This window comes from Podarcis vaucheri (genome assembly GCF_965113315.1).
Source record: "Podarcis vaucheri genome assembly, chromosome: Z".
NCBI lineage: Eukaryota > Metazoa > Chordata > Lepidosauria > Squamata > Lacertidae > Podarcis > Podarcis vaucheri.
The window spans coordinates 45,259,641-45,277,572 of record NC_138758.1 but is presented as its reverse complement, the minus strand read 5'-3'; the positions used below and the strand labels follow the sequence as shown (position 1 = coordinate 45,277,572).

Below are 17,932 nucleotides of genomic sequence, written 5' to 3'. Positions count from 1 at the left end.
GTAGGTTCATATGGAAAGAGGCGGCCCTTGCGATATTGCAGTCCTGAACCATTTAAGGCTTTACAGGTCAAAACCAGCACTTTCAATTGGGCCCAGAAACTAATTGGTAGCCAGTGCAGTTGGACCAGATTTGGTGTAATAGATTCAAATCGTCTTACTCCAGTGAGCAACCTGGCCACTGATTTCTTCATCAGCTGAAGTTTCTGAACTGTCTTCAGAGGCAGCCCTAGGTATGACACATTGCAGTAATCCAACCTTGAGGTTACCAGAGCATAGACAACAGTAGTTAGGCTATCCCTGTCCAAGTAGGGGTGCAGCTGGGCCACCAGCTACAGCTGATGGAAGGCACTCCGGGCCACTGAGGCCACCTGAGCTTCGAGTGACAGCAAAGGATCCAGGAGTACTCCCACGCTACGTACCCCCTCCTTTAAAGGAAGTACAACCCCATCAAGAACAGGCATCAGGTCTAGGGAACCACCCACTAACAGTGCCTCAGTCTTATCTGGATTGAGCTTCAGTTTGTTGGTTCTCACTCAGTCCATTATCGAGGCAAGACACTGGTCCAGCACTTCCACTGCCTCACCTGCAGATAATAAGGAGAAATAGAGCTGAGGCTCATCAGTATTTTGCTGACAACATACGCCAAACCTCCTGCTAACCCCACTCAGCTGTTTCATGTAATGTTGAACAGCATAGGGTATAGGGTTGAACCCTTGGAACCCCAGATTGAAGGCTCCATGGGGCCGAAGAGCACTCCCCAAGTATCATTCTCAGGAAATGTTCATCTAAGTAGGCCTGGAACCACCATAAAGTGGTGCTACCCACCCCTAACTCGGGCAGCCGCTTCAGAAAGACACCATAGTCAATGTTATCGAAAGCTGCTGAGAGGTCGAGGAGCATTAACAGGGACACATTACCTGTCTCTCTCCCAACAGAGGTCATCATACAGGATGACCAAAGCACTTTCTGTGCCAAACCCTGATTGAAATGGGTCTAGAAAATCAGTTTCTTCCAAGAGTGCCTGGTCTGGCCCATGAAAACCCACTCCAGAACCTTGCTCAGGAAAGGGAGATTAGAAGCTGGCCATTAGTTGGTTAGATTTTCTGAGTCCAGGGAAGGTTTTTTAAGGAGTGGTGTTACCTCTGCCTCCTTCAAACAGGTATGCATCACCATGTGTTGTGAAGAGGTATTAACCACCTCCCTGGGCCAGTCAGTTGTTCCCTTCCTGCTGGTTTTTATTAGCCATGAAGTCCTGAGCCACCCCAGAGCCAGCTACCTCAGCATTGATGCTGAAGTCCCCCAGAAACAGCAGTCTGGGAGTCCTCAACATTGCCTCCAAGATCAGCTCTGTCAGGGAGACTGCTGGGCAGCAAGACAGTGGTAAACCAGCAGAATCCTTAATCTGTCCCGATTGATCAATGTCAGGAACACACACTCTAGATTCTCCTCTGACTGAGGGGGAGAGAGAGGGAGAGAGAGAGAGAGAGAGAGAGAGAGAGAGAGAGAGAGAGAGAGAGACTCTATAGATCACAGCAACTCCCCCTCCCCGAGCCTTGAGTCTGGCCTGATGCTGCACTGAGTACCCAGGTGGACACAGGTGGGTGAGACCAACTCCACCCTGTTCACCCACCCAGGTCTCAGTGATACATGCCAGATCAGCCTCCTCATCCATAATCGGATCATAGGTGAGGGAGGTCTTTCTACAAGCCAACCTGGTATTCTTCAAGAGCAGCTGCAGACCCAAGGGCTGCCTGATATGACAACCACAGTTTCCCAACTTGGAGGAGGGGCTGCCACACAACAGACACTTAACTGCCTGTGTCATGTACCCCTTACCCAGCCTGCCCCAACTCTCCAACCTTGAACCACTGTAATTGGGGCACCCCCTGCTCTCCCCCTTTCCAAGCACATCCTACAAAGAGCCTTTACAAAATAAGTTTAAAACAGTTAAACAATTAAAAGCAAATTAAATCAGTCTGAACAATTGGGGACATAACACCAAACCCCAAAATAAGGTTTGTCTGGCTGTCTCAACTTCCAAGGCTGCAGTTAACTTCCAGGGTCCCACACAATAGAAGGCAGGGGGCAGGTCCCACAGGACTCACAGCAGGTGCTGTAATAAAGAGGGAAATGTATTGACCTTACACTCCTTCGGTGTGCCATTAGTGCGCTGGGTGCATAGCCTGAGCTTTCTTGGTGGCAAGCAGACCCCCCTGCCCTCCCAGACTAGGAAGCAATCAGATTCTCAGTCTCCTGTGATTTCTAAAGTTTTGAGTAATGATAAAAGTGTCCTTCATTTCTCATAATATACTGCATTATATAATAACACTGGGGTGGCTGCAGATCTTCTAACATGGTTGTTAAACAGAAATATAAGGCTAACGGTTGGAATTGGAGATGCAGGGCGGATGGATATAAGGTTGAGAGAGAACTCCTGCTCAGTCCAAATGATTAATCCTCCATGAATTTATTACATATGTCTCAGTTAAACTTGGCAATAAGCTTCTGTTTCATTGCAGTAAGCAAGTGTCTGAGAGCTGTGGGCTGGAGCAAAGGACACCAGTGGGCTGGGCTGGGAGTTTGTCCTTGCAGAACAGCAGCTTGAAATACGATGCCAATTAAAGCAAGGCCACTGTTTTTACAACCCTCCTACATGTTATAGATGCTAGAAGAGCATTGCTGAATTTGTTAGTGAAAGAGGCTGATAGGAGGGTGTGCAGCCAGTGGTGTAGCGTGGGTGAGACTGCGTAGGGCCGTGACCCCAGGCACATTTTTTGGAAGTGATTCAACCAGACACCCCCACAACGGGCTCCCTCATCAAGGCCAGAACTGTGGATAGGGAAGGTGTGCTGATGGACATCTGCAGTGGCAGAGATGGCAAATACATCCCAAGAAAGGCACTTTAGGCACATGCCTGCAAAGCCTATTACACCTGGATCAAAGCATTGTTCTAGAGCAGCTTTCTCTGGCCTACAACCAGGTGTTGTTGGGCTACAGCTCCCATTATTATCAGCCAGGATGGGGAAAGTTATGCTAAATATAAAATGATCAGCACTATTCTGTCCTGCTATGGGAGGACTGGAATATTAATGCACTTTGTAAAAGGTTAGTGGATATTTCTCAGAACCCTGTAGTAATGTTAGAATTGTGTTGTCTCATCAAGTTTTTGTTGGTTTCTAAAATGTATACCTCCCCACTTTCAGTGGCAATCAGCTTAATACCCAAATCCATAAATAAAGTGATAGTAGCACATTGAAAATGACAAAACAGTAAAGGATAGAAAATTAATAACTGGCTATTAAGGGCTTAAGAGTTTCAGAAGCTTTTAGGGATATGGTCTGACGGTTGGTCCATCAGTGTTCTTATCACTGACTGGCCGTGACTCTCCTGAGTTCAGGTAGAGGACATTCACAGTCTAGCAGGAGATACCAGGCATCAAACCTGGGATCTTTTTGCATGCAAAGCAGATGCTGTACCACTGCAGTAGGCTCCTTTCCTTAAGTCTTTAAAAAGTCATGCAAAACAGAAATGAGCTTGCCTGGTGCTAGAATTACAGTGAAGGAGGCACCAGCTAGATTCCAGAGGTGGGGCCCCACCACCAAGAAAGCATTCTCCCTGGCTGCCACCTACCCTGATTCAAAGAGTGAGAGTTCCCTGATAATATCCTCAATATATGTCAATATGCAGGCAGTGCAGACTTGGGGTTTTTCATTTTTAAAAGGGGCTAAGGGTATAACAGAGTGCAAAAGAGAGGATACAGAAATTAACAAAGTTGCCTTCTATATACAAAGTCTAAAAGTGGTGTGATTCTTTATCTCCTTGACATCTGAAGGGAGGGTGTTCCACAGGGAGGGGCCACTACCAAGAAGGCCCTCTGCCTGGTTTCCTGTAACTTCACTTCTCACAGTGAAGGAACCAGCAGAAGACCCTTGGAGGAGGACCTCAGTGTCCAGGCTGAACGATGGGGGTGGAGACGTTCCTTCTGGTATACTGGGCCGAGGCCATTCAGGACTTAGGTCAATACCAACACTTTGAATTGTGCTCAGAAGTGTACTGGGAGCCAGTGAAGATTATTTGGACCGGTGTTATATGGTCCCAGCGGCCATTTAAGAGTCACCAGCTAGTTAGTCACCAGTTCAGCTGCCACATTCTGGATTAGTTGTAGTTTCCAGGTCACCTTCAAAGGTAGACCCACATAGAGCACATTGCAGTAGTCTAAGTGGGAGATATGCACAACTCTGGCGAGACAGTCTGCATGCAGGTAGGGTTTCTGCTGGCATACCAGATGGAGCTGGTAGACAGCTGCCCAGGACAGACCTGTGCCTCTATGGACAGCTGTGAGTCCAAACTGACTCCCAGGCTGCACACCTTCAGGGGCACAGTTACCCCATTCAGGACCAGGGAGTCCCACCCAACTAGTTTTCCAACAGAACACAAATGCATACATGTTATTCTGGTTTGCAATAAATTTGGCTTAGTTCATTTTTTTTTTTTTTAAAAAAAAAAAGCAAATTAGAGTGAGGGAAATAAAACACTTTTTTTTTCAGGAAGGGGAGTTTTCCAAGAAACCAACCAGTGCTTTTTTTGGGGGGGGGCAGATCTGATAAACTTAAATATAAGAGCCTGCCTTTGCTGAGCATTGTAATAAGAAGCTGTACAAGCATGGGTAGCAAGTTGCTGCTGTCTTCCTTATGAGCTTTGTCACCCAAGACCTTGACTCCCCCACTCCCTCAGAGATCTTGAGGACAGATAAGTCTGGGTTCTTGAATACCACAGGAATGCAGTCAGTAAGCTTCAGATGCTGCACCCCATCGTTCATTATTCCAGACTCCTGGCCATACTGTCTGGGACTATTAACAATTCAATCCCAACCTGGAGGGCAACACATTGGTTGTCCTGAGACTTCCATGGTAGATGAGAGAATGAGGCCTCTGTTTTCTATGTTTTTGAGGATGCACCATTGACCAGCTGTAGCCTGAGAGGACCCTTCTGCACACCAAGCTCTTTTGGAACCACATGAGATATCCTGGCTGTGCTGGAAAGCACACCTGTATGACCCTGTTAACTATTGAGCGGTCTTCTTCTAGGATACCAGAAGGCCTTTTCTTTGCTGCACACACACCTACTTCTCACTGCAAAAATACAGTGGTACCTCGGGTTAAGTACGTAATTCGTTCTGGAGGCCCATTCTTAACCTGAAACTGTTCTTAACCTGAAGCACCGCTTTAGCTAATGGGGCCTCCTGCTGCCGCCGTGCCACCACCGTGCAATTTCTGTTCTCATCCTGAAGCAAAGTTCTTAACCCGAGGTACTATTTCTCGGTTAGCGGAGTCTGTAACCTGAAGCGTATGTAACCTGAAGTGTATGTAACCCAAGGTACCACTGTACTTAAATCTTCAGCTTCCTCTAGGCTGGTGTTGGAACACACATTCGGCCTGATGTATTAAGCCCTACTGGGAGCTTTCCATGGTCCTGATAGTCTTGCACTCTGACTTATATGTTGATGGGCCTCACCTCATTTTAGGCCTCTCTCTTGCTATGTAGAAATATACTTGAAGGGTATATGTGTCTGAGATTAAGTGAGTTTGAAGGCAGGTGTTAGAACAAATTGTGCCATATATTATTTTTCTAAAAAAAGAAAAGTAGTAAAAACGTTATTTCTCCCTTGTGAGTGATTGGAGTGTGGCCTGGCCTTCTCTAATGAGAGGCTGTAATTGCCCTGAGGTTTTATATGCATCATGCATGACTACGAAATGCTAAATTAATGACAGAGCAGTGAAAAAGCACAGGTTTGGTGTTGCTAAACAATGAGGTAGAAACAGCTGATCACTGGCCAGTAAGTTATATTTGAATGGGTCACTGACTAGCTGCCTGACGGAGATGGACAGGCTTAGTGAAGAGAAGGCCTTAAGCCCAGTTAATGATATAAATATTGGCTGTTGTGGAAAGCTGGACCTAAAAGACTAGGAAGGTATGCTGGTAAGATCCAGCCACATTGGTTTTATATCTTGTGTCCAGGATAGCAAAGTGCTAAATAAGCCATGACTTCATTTAGCTCGTGAACACCATGCCATGATTGGTGTGCAGATGGACTTTAAGTGTTCCATCTGAAGATTGTTTATCTCTTTTCTCCACAACTGTCTCCACCATGATGCTCTCAAAATTTGATGCAGCTATTACCCGCTTTCCCTTAATTTTCCTCTTGATCTCTGCAGACAGAAATGCTGGGCTTGGAACAACTTTGGTTGTGTTAATTAAATGTGTTGCTTGAAACTGTTTGTTTTGACAAACTCAATCTCTCTGTCTTTCACCTTTAGAGGTGACCCAGTGTTATGTTTGTTTTTTCAGGTGTTTACACCTGTGAGTGTCAAGTTCTCCCCTCCCCCACCAATCCCTCTGAAACAGTTGCTTGTTACATCTCAGAACTAAACAACCTCCAGTACATGATTGCTACAACTGTGTGCTGAAGACTGCAAATTGCACAGTAATTCACTCAGTATAAAAGATTAGCTTCCTGTTTGTTGACTTGGTTCATTGGCTTGTCATCCCATTTAGCATGTAAGAAATAAAAATGTATTTATCTTTTGAATTAAAAAAGTTTACTGCTATAAAATTCCCCCTTTCCTTTCTTTACACTGTAGCTTAATCCCACAGTACAGAGCAAATTAGATCACATTAATGCTTTGGATAGCATTCAGGTTTGATTATTGCAGTAACTTTAATGTGGGTCTGCTCTTGAATACAGAACCTTCAGCTGGTTCAATTTCGTACTTTACATATTTATTATTGTATTTGTAATCAGCACTATCACAGAAGTATATCAAGGCAGTACACAACATGCAAAGCCATAATAATATGAGTGAATGCACCCATGAAAGCATCATTAAAAACACCAACACATCCTGGAAGGTTATAAAGACAAAATAATATTCCTAAAGTCTATCTAAAAATGCAGTGGTTGCAATGTTGTTAAGGATAATTTATTGCATGGAATCACCTCTCACCAATATTGGGAGACCTGCAAATCTCCAGCTGGGAGATCCTGAATGGAACCATTGCCAATGGAGTTTGCATTTGGCACCAAATTTAAAAGGTACTGAATGCAAGCCATACTTGCCAAGCAATGCATTTTAAAGTTTCCTGGTTGTTCCTTTGCAGCCATGCCTTCACTTGTCCCACACTTGATGTAATATATCTCATTACATGGGATAGCTGAGCATGACTTTTGGAAGACAGTCTTGAAGGCCAGGAGCTAAACCAAATAGAAGGCAGAAGCCTGGTCTTGCAGGAATCACTACTAAATTGGAATGGTAGGAACATGTCACCTAGTGTTTGGACTTGTAGAACCTCAAGTGAGAAAAATCTTTGGGTTTTTTTTAAAATAAAATATCAGAAAATAGTTTTGCACAGTAAATAAGCTAAAGGAAACAAAAGAAAACAACATTTTATTTAAGTTGCTTTTGGAAGCGCAATTACATATATATTGAAGGATATTAAAGGAGCGGGGAGAAGAATGGGGTGGAGAAGAAAAGGAAATGCTGCCAAGTATTTTGGGCTCTAAAGATATTTAACAAGGGAAAAGAACAAAGTCTGGGGCTGTTTCATCTGATTTTACTTGGGGGGAACCCACACACATTTTTTAAAGTCAAAATTTCAAGCCTTTATTGTAGAAGCTTTAAACAGGCTCACTGAACTTTGATGAAGACCTCTGGATGAGGCATTTGAACTTTTGAAGCTGCTGCACCCAGCTATGCTTTGATATAAATGTGCGACTAGAGAGAGGGAGGGGAAGGAATAATAAAACAAAACAAACAATGACTATGTCTCTCTGTGAACTCTTGTACAACTAAGAATCAGTTATGCTGGAGGCTGTGCACCCTCTCAATTTCTTTGAAGAATAAGCCTTTTTGCTATCTACCACACCCAAATATTTTTTCCTGTGCTAGCCATAACTTGGACTGTTGGTGGCCTAGGAACAATCTGCCACTGGTGCTTTGCTACCGAAAGCAATTGTAATCAAGTCTGTGCTTCTGAATGACACTCATTGTTTTGAAAGATACATTATTGGATACCCTACACATTTTATCCATGGGCTCCTTTTCTTATTGGCTAAAAACTGAAATATAAGAAGGCAAGTGGGGGACTTTCACATCTGCAATAATAATAATAATAATAATAATAATAATAATAATAATAATAATAATAAATTTTATTTATATCCCGCCCTCCCCAGCCAAAGCCGGGCTCAGGGCGGCTAACAACAATCAAATAATCAGTCAAATAATCACACAATCTAAAATATTTCATTATAAAATTAATTAAATCAAATTGATGGCAACCAATTATGCAGAATTATGTGCAGGTTGCCAGAGGAGGGAGTCAGGCTGCGCCCTGACCAAAGGCCTGGCGGAACAACTCTGTCTTGCAGGCCCTGCGGAAAGATGTCAGGTCCCGCAGGGCCCTAGTCTCTTTTGACAGAGCATTCCACCAGTTTGGAGCTGCAGCCGAGAAGGCCCTGGCTCTAGTTGAGGCCAGCCTAACCTCTCTGAGGCCTGGGACCTTGAGGATGTTATTATTTGCAGACCGTAGGTTTCTCTGTGGGGCATACCAGGAGAGGCGGTCCCGTAGGTACGAGGGTCCTAGGCCGTATAGGGCTTTAAAGGTTAAAACCAGCACCTTAAACCTGATCCTGTACTCCACCGGGAGCCAGTGCAGCTGGTATAATACCGGATGAATGTGCTCTCGCAGCGAAGACCCCATAAGGAGTCTCACCGCGGCATTCTGCACCCGCTGGAGTTTCTGGGTCAGTCTCAAGGGCAGCCCCACGTAGAGCGAGTTACAATAATCCAGTCTGGAGGTGACCGTCGCATGGATCACAGTGGCTAGGTCAGGACGAGAGAGATAAGGGGCCAACTGCTTAGCTTGGCGGAGATGAAAAAATGCCGCCTTTGTTATAGCTGTAATCTGCGACTCCATAGAGAGGGAGGTATCGAAGATTACACCCAAACTCTTAACGGACGGTGCTGGCACTAATTGCACCCCCGCAAGAGATGGGAGTTGCCCCCCTGATCCCATATCTTCCCGCCCCAGCCAGAGGACCTCTGTCTTCGAAGGATTTAACTTCAACCGGCTCCCACGTAACCATCCAGCCACAGCTTCCAGACATCTGGTCAGTGTGTCTGGGGCCGAGTCAGGATGGCCATCCATCAACAGATAGAGTTGGGTGTCATCAGCATACTGATGGCAACCCAGCCCAAAACTCCGGACAAGCTGGGCGAGGGGGCGCATAAAGATGTTAAAAAGCATCGGGGAGAGAATTGCACCCTGAGGCACTCCACACACCAAGGAGTGGCGTGATGACAATTCCCCCCCAAGCGCCACCCTCTGTCCCCGACCAGAGAGAAACGAGCGCAGCCATTGAAGGACTGTGCCCTGGATCCCCACGTCGGCAAGGCGGTGGTCCAGGAGTTCGTGATCGACCATGTCAAAGGCTGCTGACAGATCTAGAAGATCTAGAAGAATCATGATGTTTGAAGCTTTGTAGACAGTCTTCTTATTGCATAAAATGTTTCTAGTCTACAGAAGGGAATTGTGGGAGAAAATTGAGCCTACTAGCTCATTTAGATAATCTTCAGAGGTCCTGGTTTGGACAATCTCCTGTTTGCCATGTTGCTGTGACTAGTGGATGCACAATGCAGGTGCATCTCGGCAATGAAACTTATTCCTTACCCTATGTGCACATAATGCTAAACCAACATGTGTTATTTGTTTAAACCATAATATGCACCTTCTGGTGCACTCTGCTCAAGCATTCCCCTTTCACTCCTCAGTTATATCCAAACAGGAAACCAAGGACAAATGCATCATGGTTTGTGGTGAGAGAAACAAACCATGAATGCCAGCTCAGATGTCATGCCAATTCACATGGTTTATTGCACCTGAATAGAAAAGAAGATGAACAAAACAGATTCATGCTTGTACACTTTGTGGTTTAAACAAACCACACACCTTGTATTAGCATTATATGTGAACACCAGCATTGTTTTGTGGGTATATTGGACCTAAGCCAGGGCTTCAAATCTGTGCTCAGCCATGAAGTTCACAGGGTGACCTTAGGCCAGCCACACAACATTTTCAGCATAACCTACCTCACAGTGTTGTTGTGAGAATAAAATGGGGGGGGGAGAGATGACCTTGTATGTCATTGAGCTCCTTGCGGGCAATGTGGGATATAAATGCAAGTGAGCAAGCAGGCACAAAATAAAGTCAATTAAGACCCTATTATTTCAGAGAGTGTTTGGGATAATAGGCAACTCCTTACATTCTGCCCTTTTTCATCTCCGGTGTACTGTCGATGCTGTGCCCCTTGGATAGTGACATGGGATGTCAGATATTTTAAATAAAACAAATTAACCCTCATCTGAGCTGGCCATTCCATCTGCAGGAACTAGCCTGGTCATTCAAAAGCAGAAGTTTGTGGGGGTGGGTGGGGGTTGGCTTCCGAAAAGTTTATGAAATAAAACACCATTATTTTTTTAAAGTCCTAGGTTTCTGCCATAAAACTTCAAGGTAACTGGAGGTCTGGGCCAGTGTTAACCATCTCAATTAGTTCCTTTGTTTTTGTCTCTTAAAGTTTGCCTGCCTTCTCAAGCTGTTCCAAAAATCCTTTCCCAGTTTTCAGTGGTTTCCATGACGTAATTTTTTTGCAAAATGTGGCATTATGGCAATATCTCTCCCTTGCCCCAGTCACCTCTGATCTCTGCAGCAAAATTGTGAAAACAGCCTTATAATCAATGTAATTGGAAATCAGAGTTAATGAGAACCTTGGCATTCACGAAATCCCCAAAGTGATGTTGGGCTTCAGACGCTAGATAAGAAAATGATTGGGCTCAACTGAAAATCGATTTGCCTAATTAGAAGATGCATACTCCCACCAGTTCATGTGGGAAAGACTCTTTAACCCCACCCGCCACTAAGGTAAGACAACCTGTTGGCCCACAAATGGACATTTTCTAGGCTAGTGGTTCCCAATTAGGGGTCTGGGGACCCCTGGGAGTCTGCAGAACACACTCAGGGGGTCCACGGCATCATCCCCTGCCAGGGGACTCACTTATCTTGTTAATTGCACAGTGAATTAAATCCCCCCCACTAAATCTTTTTTGTGTTTTAATATCACAAATTTTATGATCTGTTTTTAGTATTTCTAAAATCCTTTGCTTATTAGGGCCTACCCTACATTTTATTGCTTTGCACAGGTAACTACCATAGAGTTATCAAAATTTTCAAAAGTAAGGGGTCCGTGGCTTAGCTTTTGAAAAATACGGGGTCCCCAGTAATTAGCTAATTGGGAACCACTGTTCTAGGCAATAATAATAATAATAATTTTTTTTATTTATACCCCGCCCTCCCCAGCCAAGGCTGGGCTCAGAGCGGCTTACAAGCAATAATAAAAACAAGTTAAATGATTACAACTTAAAAACAAAATTAAAAATACAACATTAAAATATTAAAATGTAGCCTCATCGCAGGAGGAGAAGGAAAAGAAAAAAGAAAGAGAGGGAGGGAATCAAATTGGTTCCAAGCCAAAGGCCAGGCGGAACAACTCTGTCTTACAGGCCCTGCAGAAAGAAATCAGATCCTGCAGAGCGGAGCCAGAGTTGAAAAGGCCCTGGCTCTGGTTGAAGCCAATCTAATTTCCTTAGGGCCCGGGACCACTAGGGTGTTGCTATTTATGGACCTTGAGTCTCTCCGTGGGGCATACCGGGAGAGGCGGTCCCGTAGGTACGAGGGTCCTAGGCCGTGAAGGGCTTTAAAGGTCAAAAGCAGCACCTTAAATCTGACCCTGTACTCCACCGGGAGCCAGTGCAGCTGGAAAAGCACTGGGTGAATATGCTCCCATGGCAGAGACCCCGTGAGGAGCCTCGCTGCAGCATTCTGCACCCGCTGGAGTTTCTGGGACAGCTTCAAGGGCAGCCCCACGTAGAGCGAATTACAGTAGTCAAGCCTGGAGATGACCGTCACCTGGATCACTGTGGCCAGGTCGGGGAGGGAAAGGTAAGGGACCAACTGCTTGATGCGGCAAAGGTGGGAAAATGTCGCCTTGGCTGTTGCTGTAACTTGCGCCTCCATGGAAAGGGAGGCGTCAAGGATTACACCCAAACTCTTAACGGAAGGCAGTGGCATTAATTGGGCCCCCGCAAGAGAAGGGAGTTGGTCCCTCATCCCCATGCCATCCCGACCCAGCCATAGGACCTCTGTCTTCGAAGGATTTAGTTTCAATCGGCTCCCACAAAACTATCCAGCCACAGCTTCCAAGCATCTCGTCAGTGCGTTCGGGGCTGAGTCGGTGTGGCCATCCATCAGCAGATAGAGCTGAGTGTCATCAGCATAATAGTGTTCTATAATGAGATATAATAGCAACTCCCATTATTTTGTGAACTCTTTTATGTTCTTTGTTCATTAATTTCCACCTACAAACAATTTCCAACTGTATGGAGTTCAAGGTTTGCAAAAGTTCCAGTTTCTGGCCAATGTTATTACTAAAGATCTTTCTAAGACCTGTTACCCTGCCTGGTTGCTGCATCTCTGAGCAAGTGTGCATAGTAGTTACAAACTACACATACCTTTACCACCTGATAGCCCCTTAAAACAGCTAGAAAGCAGCTTTCTAGTTTTGCACATGTGGGGAATCCTTTTTGGCTTCTACTAAATTGAGAGCTGCCAGTTGTCACTCTTTTGTTCCTGTTCTATCTGCAAAGCAGGGAATGGTTTGTGGGAGAAGAACACATACCAACTCAGACAACCGGTCTACCATCTCACTATTATCTACAGTGGCAGTAGTACTCCTTGCGCAAGGAATGTTCAGAGGCTCATTATTTATTTATTTGATCTTCCTAGGATCATGTTGTTTGGGATCTACAGTCTGGTTGCTGACTTATTATCAAACTAACATTTGCTCTGCTTTCTGTGGTTACCGCTTGTATTTGCAGGGAGCAGTTTTGTTGTCAGTGAAGGAAGTTATTTGGACATCTCTGACTGGCTGAACCCGGCAAAGCTCTCTCTTTATTATCAAATCAATGCCACGTCGCCTTGGGTGAGGGATCTCTGTGGACAGAGGACTACAGATGCCTGCGAGCAGCTGTGTGATCAGGAGACTGGTAAGTATAAACATGGTTGGGGTTATGGTATGAACCATAGCTGTCAACTTTTCCCTTTTTTTAAAGGGAAATTCCCTTATTCAGAATAGGATTCCACGCAAGAAAAGGGAAAAGTTGACAGCTATGGTATGAACCACAAGAGACTGTATAAAAAGGAGAGAGGCATTACTTTGAGAACCACTGCAATAAGAGGGGCACGTGGTTTCTGCAACCCTCTTTTCTTCTGTCTGGTCTAGGGAAATTTTCCTAGGCTTCTGACATTTTGTCTTCTATTCACAAGTGATATGAATCACGTAACATATGTTTTTATTAACATATGTTCATGCATAACACATAACATCTCTGTTTTCAGTTCACATAGTTCTATCTACAGGTCAGTTACATTTGGTGTGATACATTGCTGTCATAGGCATTGTGAGGGTGGGGGAAAGAAAAATGTAGGGAGAGAGAGATGGGAGAAAGAAGTGGAGGCAACACTTTCCCTTCTTTTGCATAGTGTATGGGGGGGGGGGTTGTGTCAGCATCACGTGGATATGTTCTTCATCTATTCATATATTAGTTTTCATTGATGGTAAGAGATTGTGGAGTCCAGGGTATAGTTGGTTGCATTCAGTTGATTGCACTGAGTTTTGTTTGTGTGTGTACTATGAATCACTGTTGTGGACACCTTCACTTGGTGATATATTTGCAAACCTACAGGGTCCCCTACAAGCAGTGGATAAGGTGGTTGGACAGCTTCTAAATTTCCTAGTTGGAAGCTCTGGACAGATTCACTTCGCTTTGAAGACAGGTTGGGAACAGCCCATGCAAAGAGGACTTTGAATTGTCAGTTCCCCCTGATGAATTCTGAAAAAGCTGCCATGGATGCTTCCTTAATGAAGATGCTGGTTTAGATGTTGCACTGACAGAGTGGGAACACAACACAGTTTTAGCTTAAAGACCTGCTTAATGGACACATGGGTCCTTATCACTTAACAGTCTTTCCACAGTCCTGGGTGTATGGTGCCTTCACGGTAGAGGCCTGTACAATTGTAGAAAGACTTAATTTAAATTGTACAAAGGCTTGTTCAGGAACACCATGGGATGAACACACGATAAAACAGCTCCTGTTCCATTGCTTTAATGCCCAAAGGACACTTGAGTAGAAAGGCAAGCTGCCTTAGTTCTGGTAAAGCTTCTTGTGTCTTGAGTCTTAAAAAACAGTGCTAAAAACTAAATAGATAAAGCTGGAGACTTTACTTGGCTTACCCTGCTCCCATAGTGTAACTTGCCCTTTCTCTCCTAGCCCCTCAAGGAGATCCTTTGGAGCAGGATTTTGGGGGAGGTGGGGGTGGAGAGGAAGGGAGCTCTTTTTGCTTGAGCAGGACACCACTTGTGCAATGCTGAATTGAACCTTGGTGGGGGGGAGATAATAATTTGTTTTTAACCAATTAAAAGTGAATACACTTTTAAGTGAACTAGAAACCTTGATCAAGCAGGGTTCAAGTGGACAGATTTGCAAACTCCGTCCAGACGCGGAAAGGTCAGAGCCTGAGGAGGCAGGGCTGGCATGTGCAGCCACACCCCTCCCAATATTGTTTCACTTCTTTAATGCCTGTTTATTGTGGTATTTATTCTGTTTATTGTTTATTGTTGTAAGCTGTGCTGCCCTGAGTGGTGTATTCACACCAGAAGGGTGGGATACATTAGTGTTGCTAATAATAAGCATGTAAATAATGTTGGCATGTAAACAAAATTACAAAGAGCAGCTGGGAAGAAGTCTAAATGGGGGTTGTGCCCATGCCATTTTTATCAGAAATAAGGGTAATCACATCTTGTGAAGAGTTGGCTGCACCTATGCAATGCCACCAGTTGCTATAAGAGTTTGGGAGCAGGAAAACAGAAGCTGCTGCCTTAAGTCAGGTCTGTCTAGCCCAGAATTGCCCTTTCTGAGAGCCGACAGCTTTCCAGGGTAAAGCGCTTTACCATCACTGGCTCTCCCAGGGTTGGGTAACATCTTTAAGTCCAAGGTCTGTCATTTCTTCCCAGCAGCCTTCCAAGGGCCATGCTCCAGTGGTGGGCAGTCACAGAGGCAAAAGTGTGTGAGGCAGTGTATATAAATTATGCCTTTGCAGAGTAGGCTATTTTCTACACAGAAACACACTTTTCTGTCCTCCAGAAAGGCAAATAAGACACACCCTTGGGAGTTCAAGTACACGTTATAGCCAGGCAAAATCCATCAGCTTGCGAAGCAGGCCTAGTGAGTGGTGTGGTCAGGGAAGAGGGCTGTGTGGCCTGTGGGGAAGGAGAGGCCTGGAAGGGTACATTTGGCCCCTGTGCCTGAGGCTCCCAACACGTGTGCTATTTGATCCTTCTGACTGGCAATGCCAGGATGGACATGGAACTTTATGCATGTAATCCTAATGTGTTCTACATTCAAGCTGCTTATAGTGTGGACCAGGCCAAACATTTCCATAGCCCTTTAGACATGTCTAAAGGTGCTTATGTCCCCTTCAAAAGAAGCACAAATATTTTCTGAGATTACAGAGTTGATTATTTCTGAGCCTTTCTGGTATCTGAACAAAACAATTAAGTCCTGTCATTGTGTGTGTGTGTGTGTGTGTGTGTGTGTTTAAGAGATGCTGCTTTGACCACTGACCTTCAGTGTATCTGATGGGAATGCATGTTGCTTTAACTGAGTTTGGCTTTGGATTTTGTATAATGCAAGAAGGAAAACTCTGCCATCAGAGATCCATTAATCTCCAGGCAGAATGTTGAAATTGTGTTACAGCTTGCCATCTTTAGTTTGCTGAAATGAAGTTTCCCATAAAATGAAGCCTGGAGCAAAAGCTTTAGCTGTGGGTATTAGAAGCACTAATTTTATTGTTTTTTAAGGTTTATAGAGCTTCAGTTTCAGCTGTCATGGAATAAAGAAATACAAAAGGTGTTTGGGCCTTTTTCTCCCTTTCTTTGTTTAGGGAAGGGGGAGAGATGATTGAGTGGGGCATGATGGAAAAGTACAGCGTTATATATGGTATGAAGTGGACATAAGGGGGCTTAGTACATTTATGGATTGGGGTAAGAGGTTCATCAACAGGCATCAGCCATTGTGGCGCAGTGGAGTACCTCGTGGTCCAAGGCAGTCTGTCTCTGAATACCAGTCGCCAGGGGGTAAAATAGCAATGCTTGACTGCTGCTTTTGTGCCCTGCGTACCAGCTTCCCTGAGGCATCTGTTTGGCCATAGCAGGAAGCAGAGGTGCATCTTTGGTCTAACAGTCTTATGCTATATTTCTTTGCCACCTATCCTGCTGTTTATCCAAAATATTTAAACCCTAAAGCATCATTGAAAGTTTCTCAAGAAAACTGCTTCTGTTGTTAAATCCATTCAGTACAAAACAGTGAAACATATTGCATTAACACAGTGTCCATAACACACACTGTTGTTGTTGTTGTTGTTGTTGTTGTTGTTAGTGCAACAAATCCACTTTTAAGAAGAAACAGATTTTATTTGTTCAGGAAAGTGACAGGGAAATGTGTAGAAAACTGTGGGGTGAACAATGTCTTAACAGGAAGGCATATAACAGTGTTTCCCAACCACTGTTCCGCGGCACACTAGTGTGCCGCGAGATGTTGCCTGGTGTGCCGCGGGAAAAATAAAAAAATTCGAAAGATATTTTTTTTTTAAGTCAAATTTTCGATTGGGGCGCCATCACTAGATGACCCCTGGGGTTCCCTCCCTCCCTCCCGCTCTGCGCCTCCCTCCTCCTCCGGGGAGGCCCTTCCTGGCTCTCGGCCAAGGCTTGGTGGCTGCCACTCACTCACTCGCTCGCCCACCCGTCCCTCCATCCCTGCACCCGGCCTCTCCCCCTCCGTCCCCGGTAGTCCCCTCGCCCTTGGGCTCCGCGCCCGCGCGGGGTGCGCGAACTACATTTCCCAGCGTGGCCTGGCGGGCCGGGCGTTTTGTTTGAAGCGCTCTTCTCCCGGCCATGGAATGAGCGCAGCGGCAGCGGCCGGGCGGGCAGGGGCTCTTCCGCGCAGACCCCGCGCAGCCTGCCTGCACCCCCGTGGAGATCGGGCGGCAGGATGGAGCCCGGGGATCCCCGCGGAAGCGGAGGCTGCCCCCCAGGTAGGGCTGCGTCGGGGGGGTTTTATTTTTGCAATACTGCATCCGCGCCGGAGGGGACGCATCGGACCGCGGGGAGACCCCTTGGCGGGCGTGCAAGGCAATGCATGCGTGCAGGCGTTGCATGGAGTGCAGTGCAATGCAATGGCAACGCGGCGCCCTGCATGCATGCACGCAACTTCCACCGGCGCTCCGGACTTGGCAGGTGAGGGGGGTCCCCAGTGGGCGGCAGAGAGAGCCTGGAGGGCGAAGGGGAGCCGGGGGGAGCAGCGCTGCTCCCCGAGCCGAGCCCGGGGGGGGAACTTTGGCGTCGTTGCGCCGGGTGTTGGAAGCGGAGGCTGGCGGGGGCCCCTCACCTGCAAAACCTGGTCGCCTCTCATATATTTCGTGCATTGCATTCATCGCCCGCTTTCTCCTCCAAGGAGCTCCCGGGGGCGCGCGTGGTTCTCCCCGTGTTATCCTCGCAACAACAGCCCTGCGAGGTGGGTCAGGCGAGTGGCCCAAGGGAGCACCCAGGGATTGTCCTGGCCAGGTGGGGTGATTTGAACCCTGCTCTCTGCCCGGTCTTCGTCCTCATTTAGCCCCCACATGTGCATGACTGTGCATGACTGAGGTTTTCCCCCCTCGTCTTGGCTATGGTGTGAGTCTGTGCTGTTAATTAATGGGGTTCTG

General features: G+C 45.9%; 1 protein-coding gene and 1 long non-coding RNA gene across 3 annotated transcripts in view; one reads left to right on the top strand and one right to left on the bottom strand.

Annotated features, from left to right (window-relative positions):
* The window catches only part of ASTN2 (astrotactin 2), a 672,988-nt gene that overhangs the window by 331,199 nt on the left and 323,857 nt on the right, over positions 1 to 17,932 (top strand). For both annotated transcript variants that reach the window (XM_082208795.1, XM_082208796.1), the window contains exon 7: positions 12,990 to 13,157. In XM_082208795.1, the coding sequence (XP_082064921.1) occupies positions 12,990 to 13,157 (168 nt within the window). The remainder of the gene's footprint in view (positions 1 to 12,989; positions 13,158 to 17,932) is intronic.
* Positions 1 to 17,932, bottom strand: part of LOC309524411 — a 409,164-nt gene that overhangs the window by 208,203 nt on the left and 183,029 nt on the right. The window lies entirely within an intron of this gene.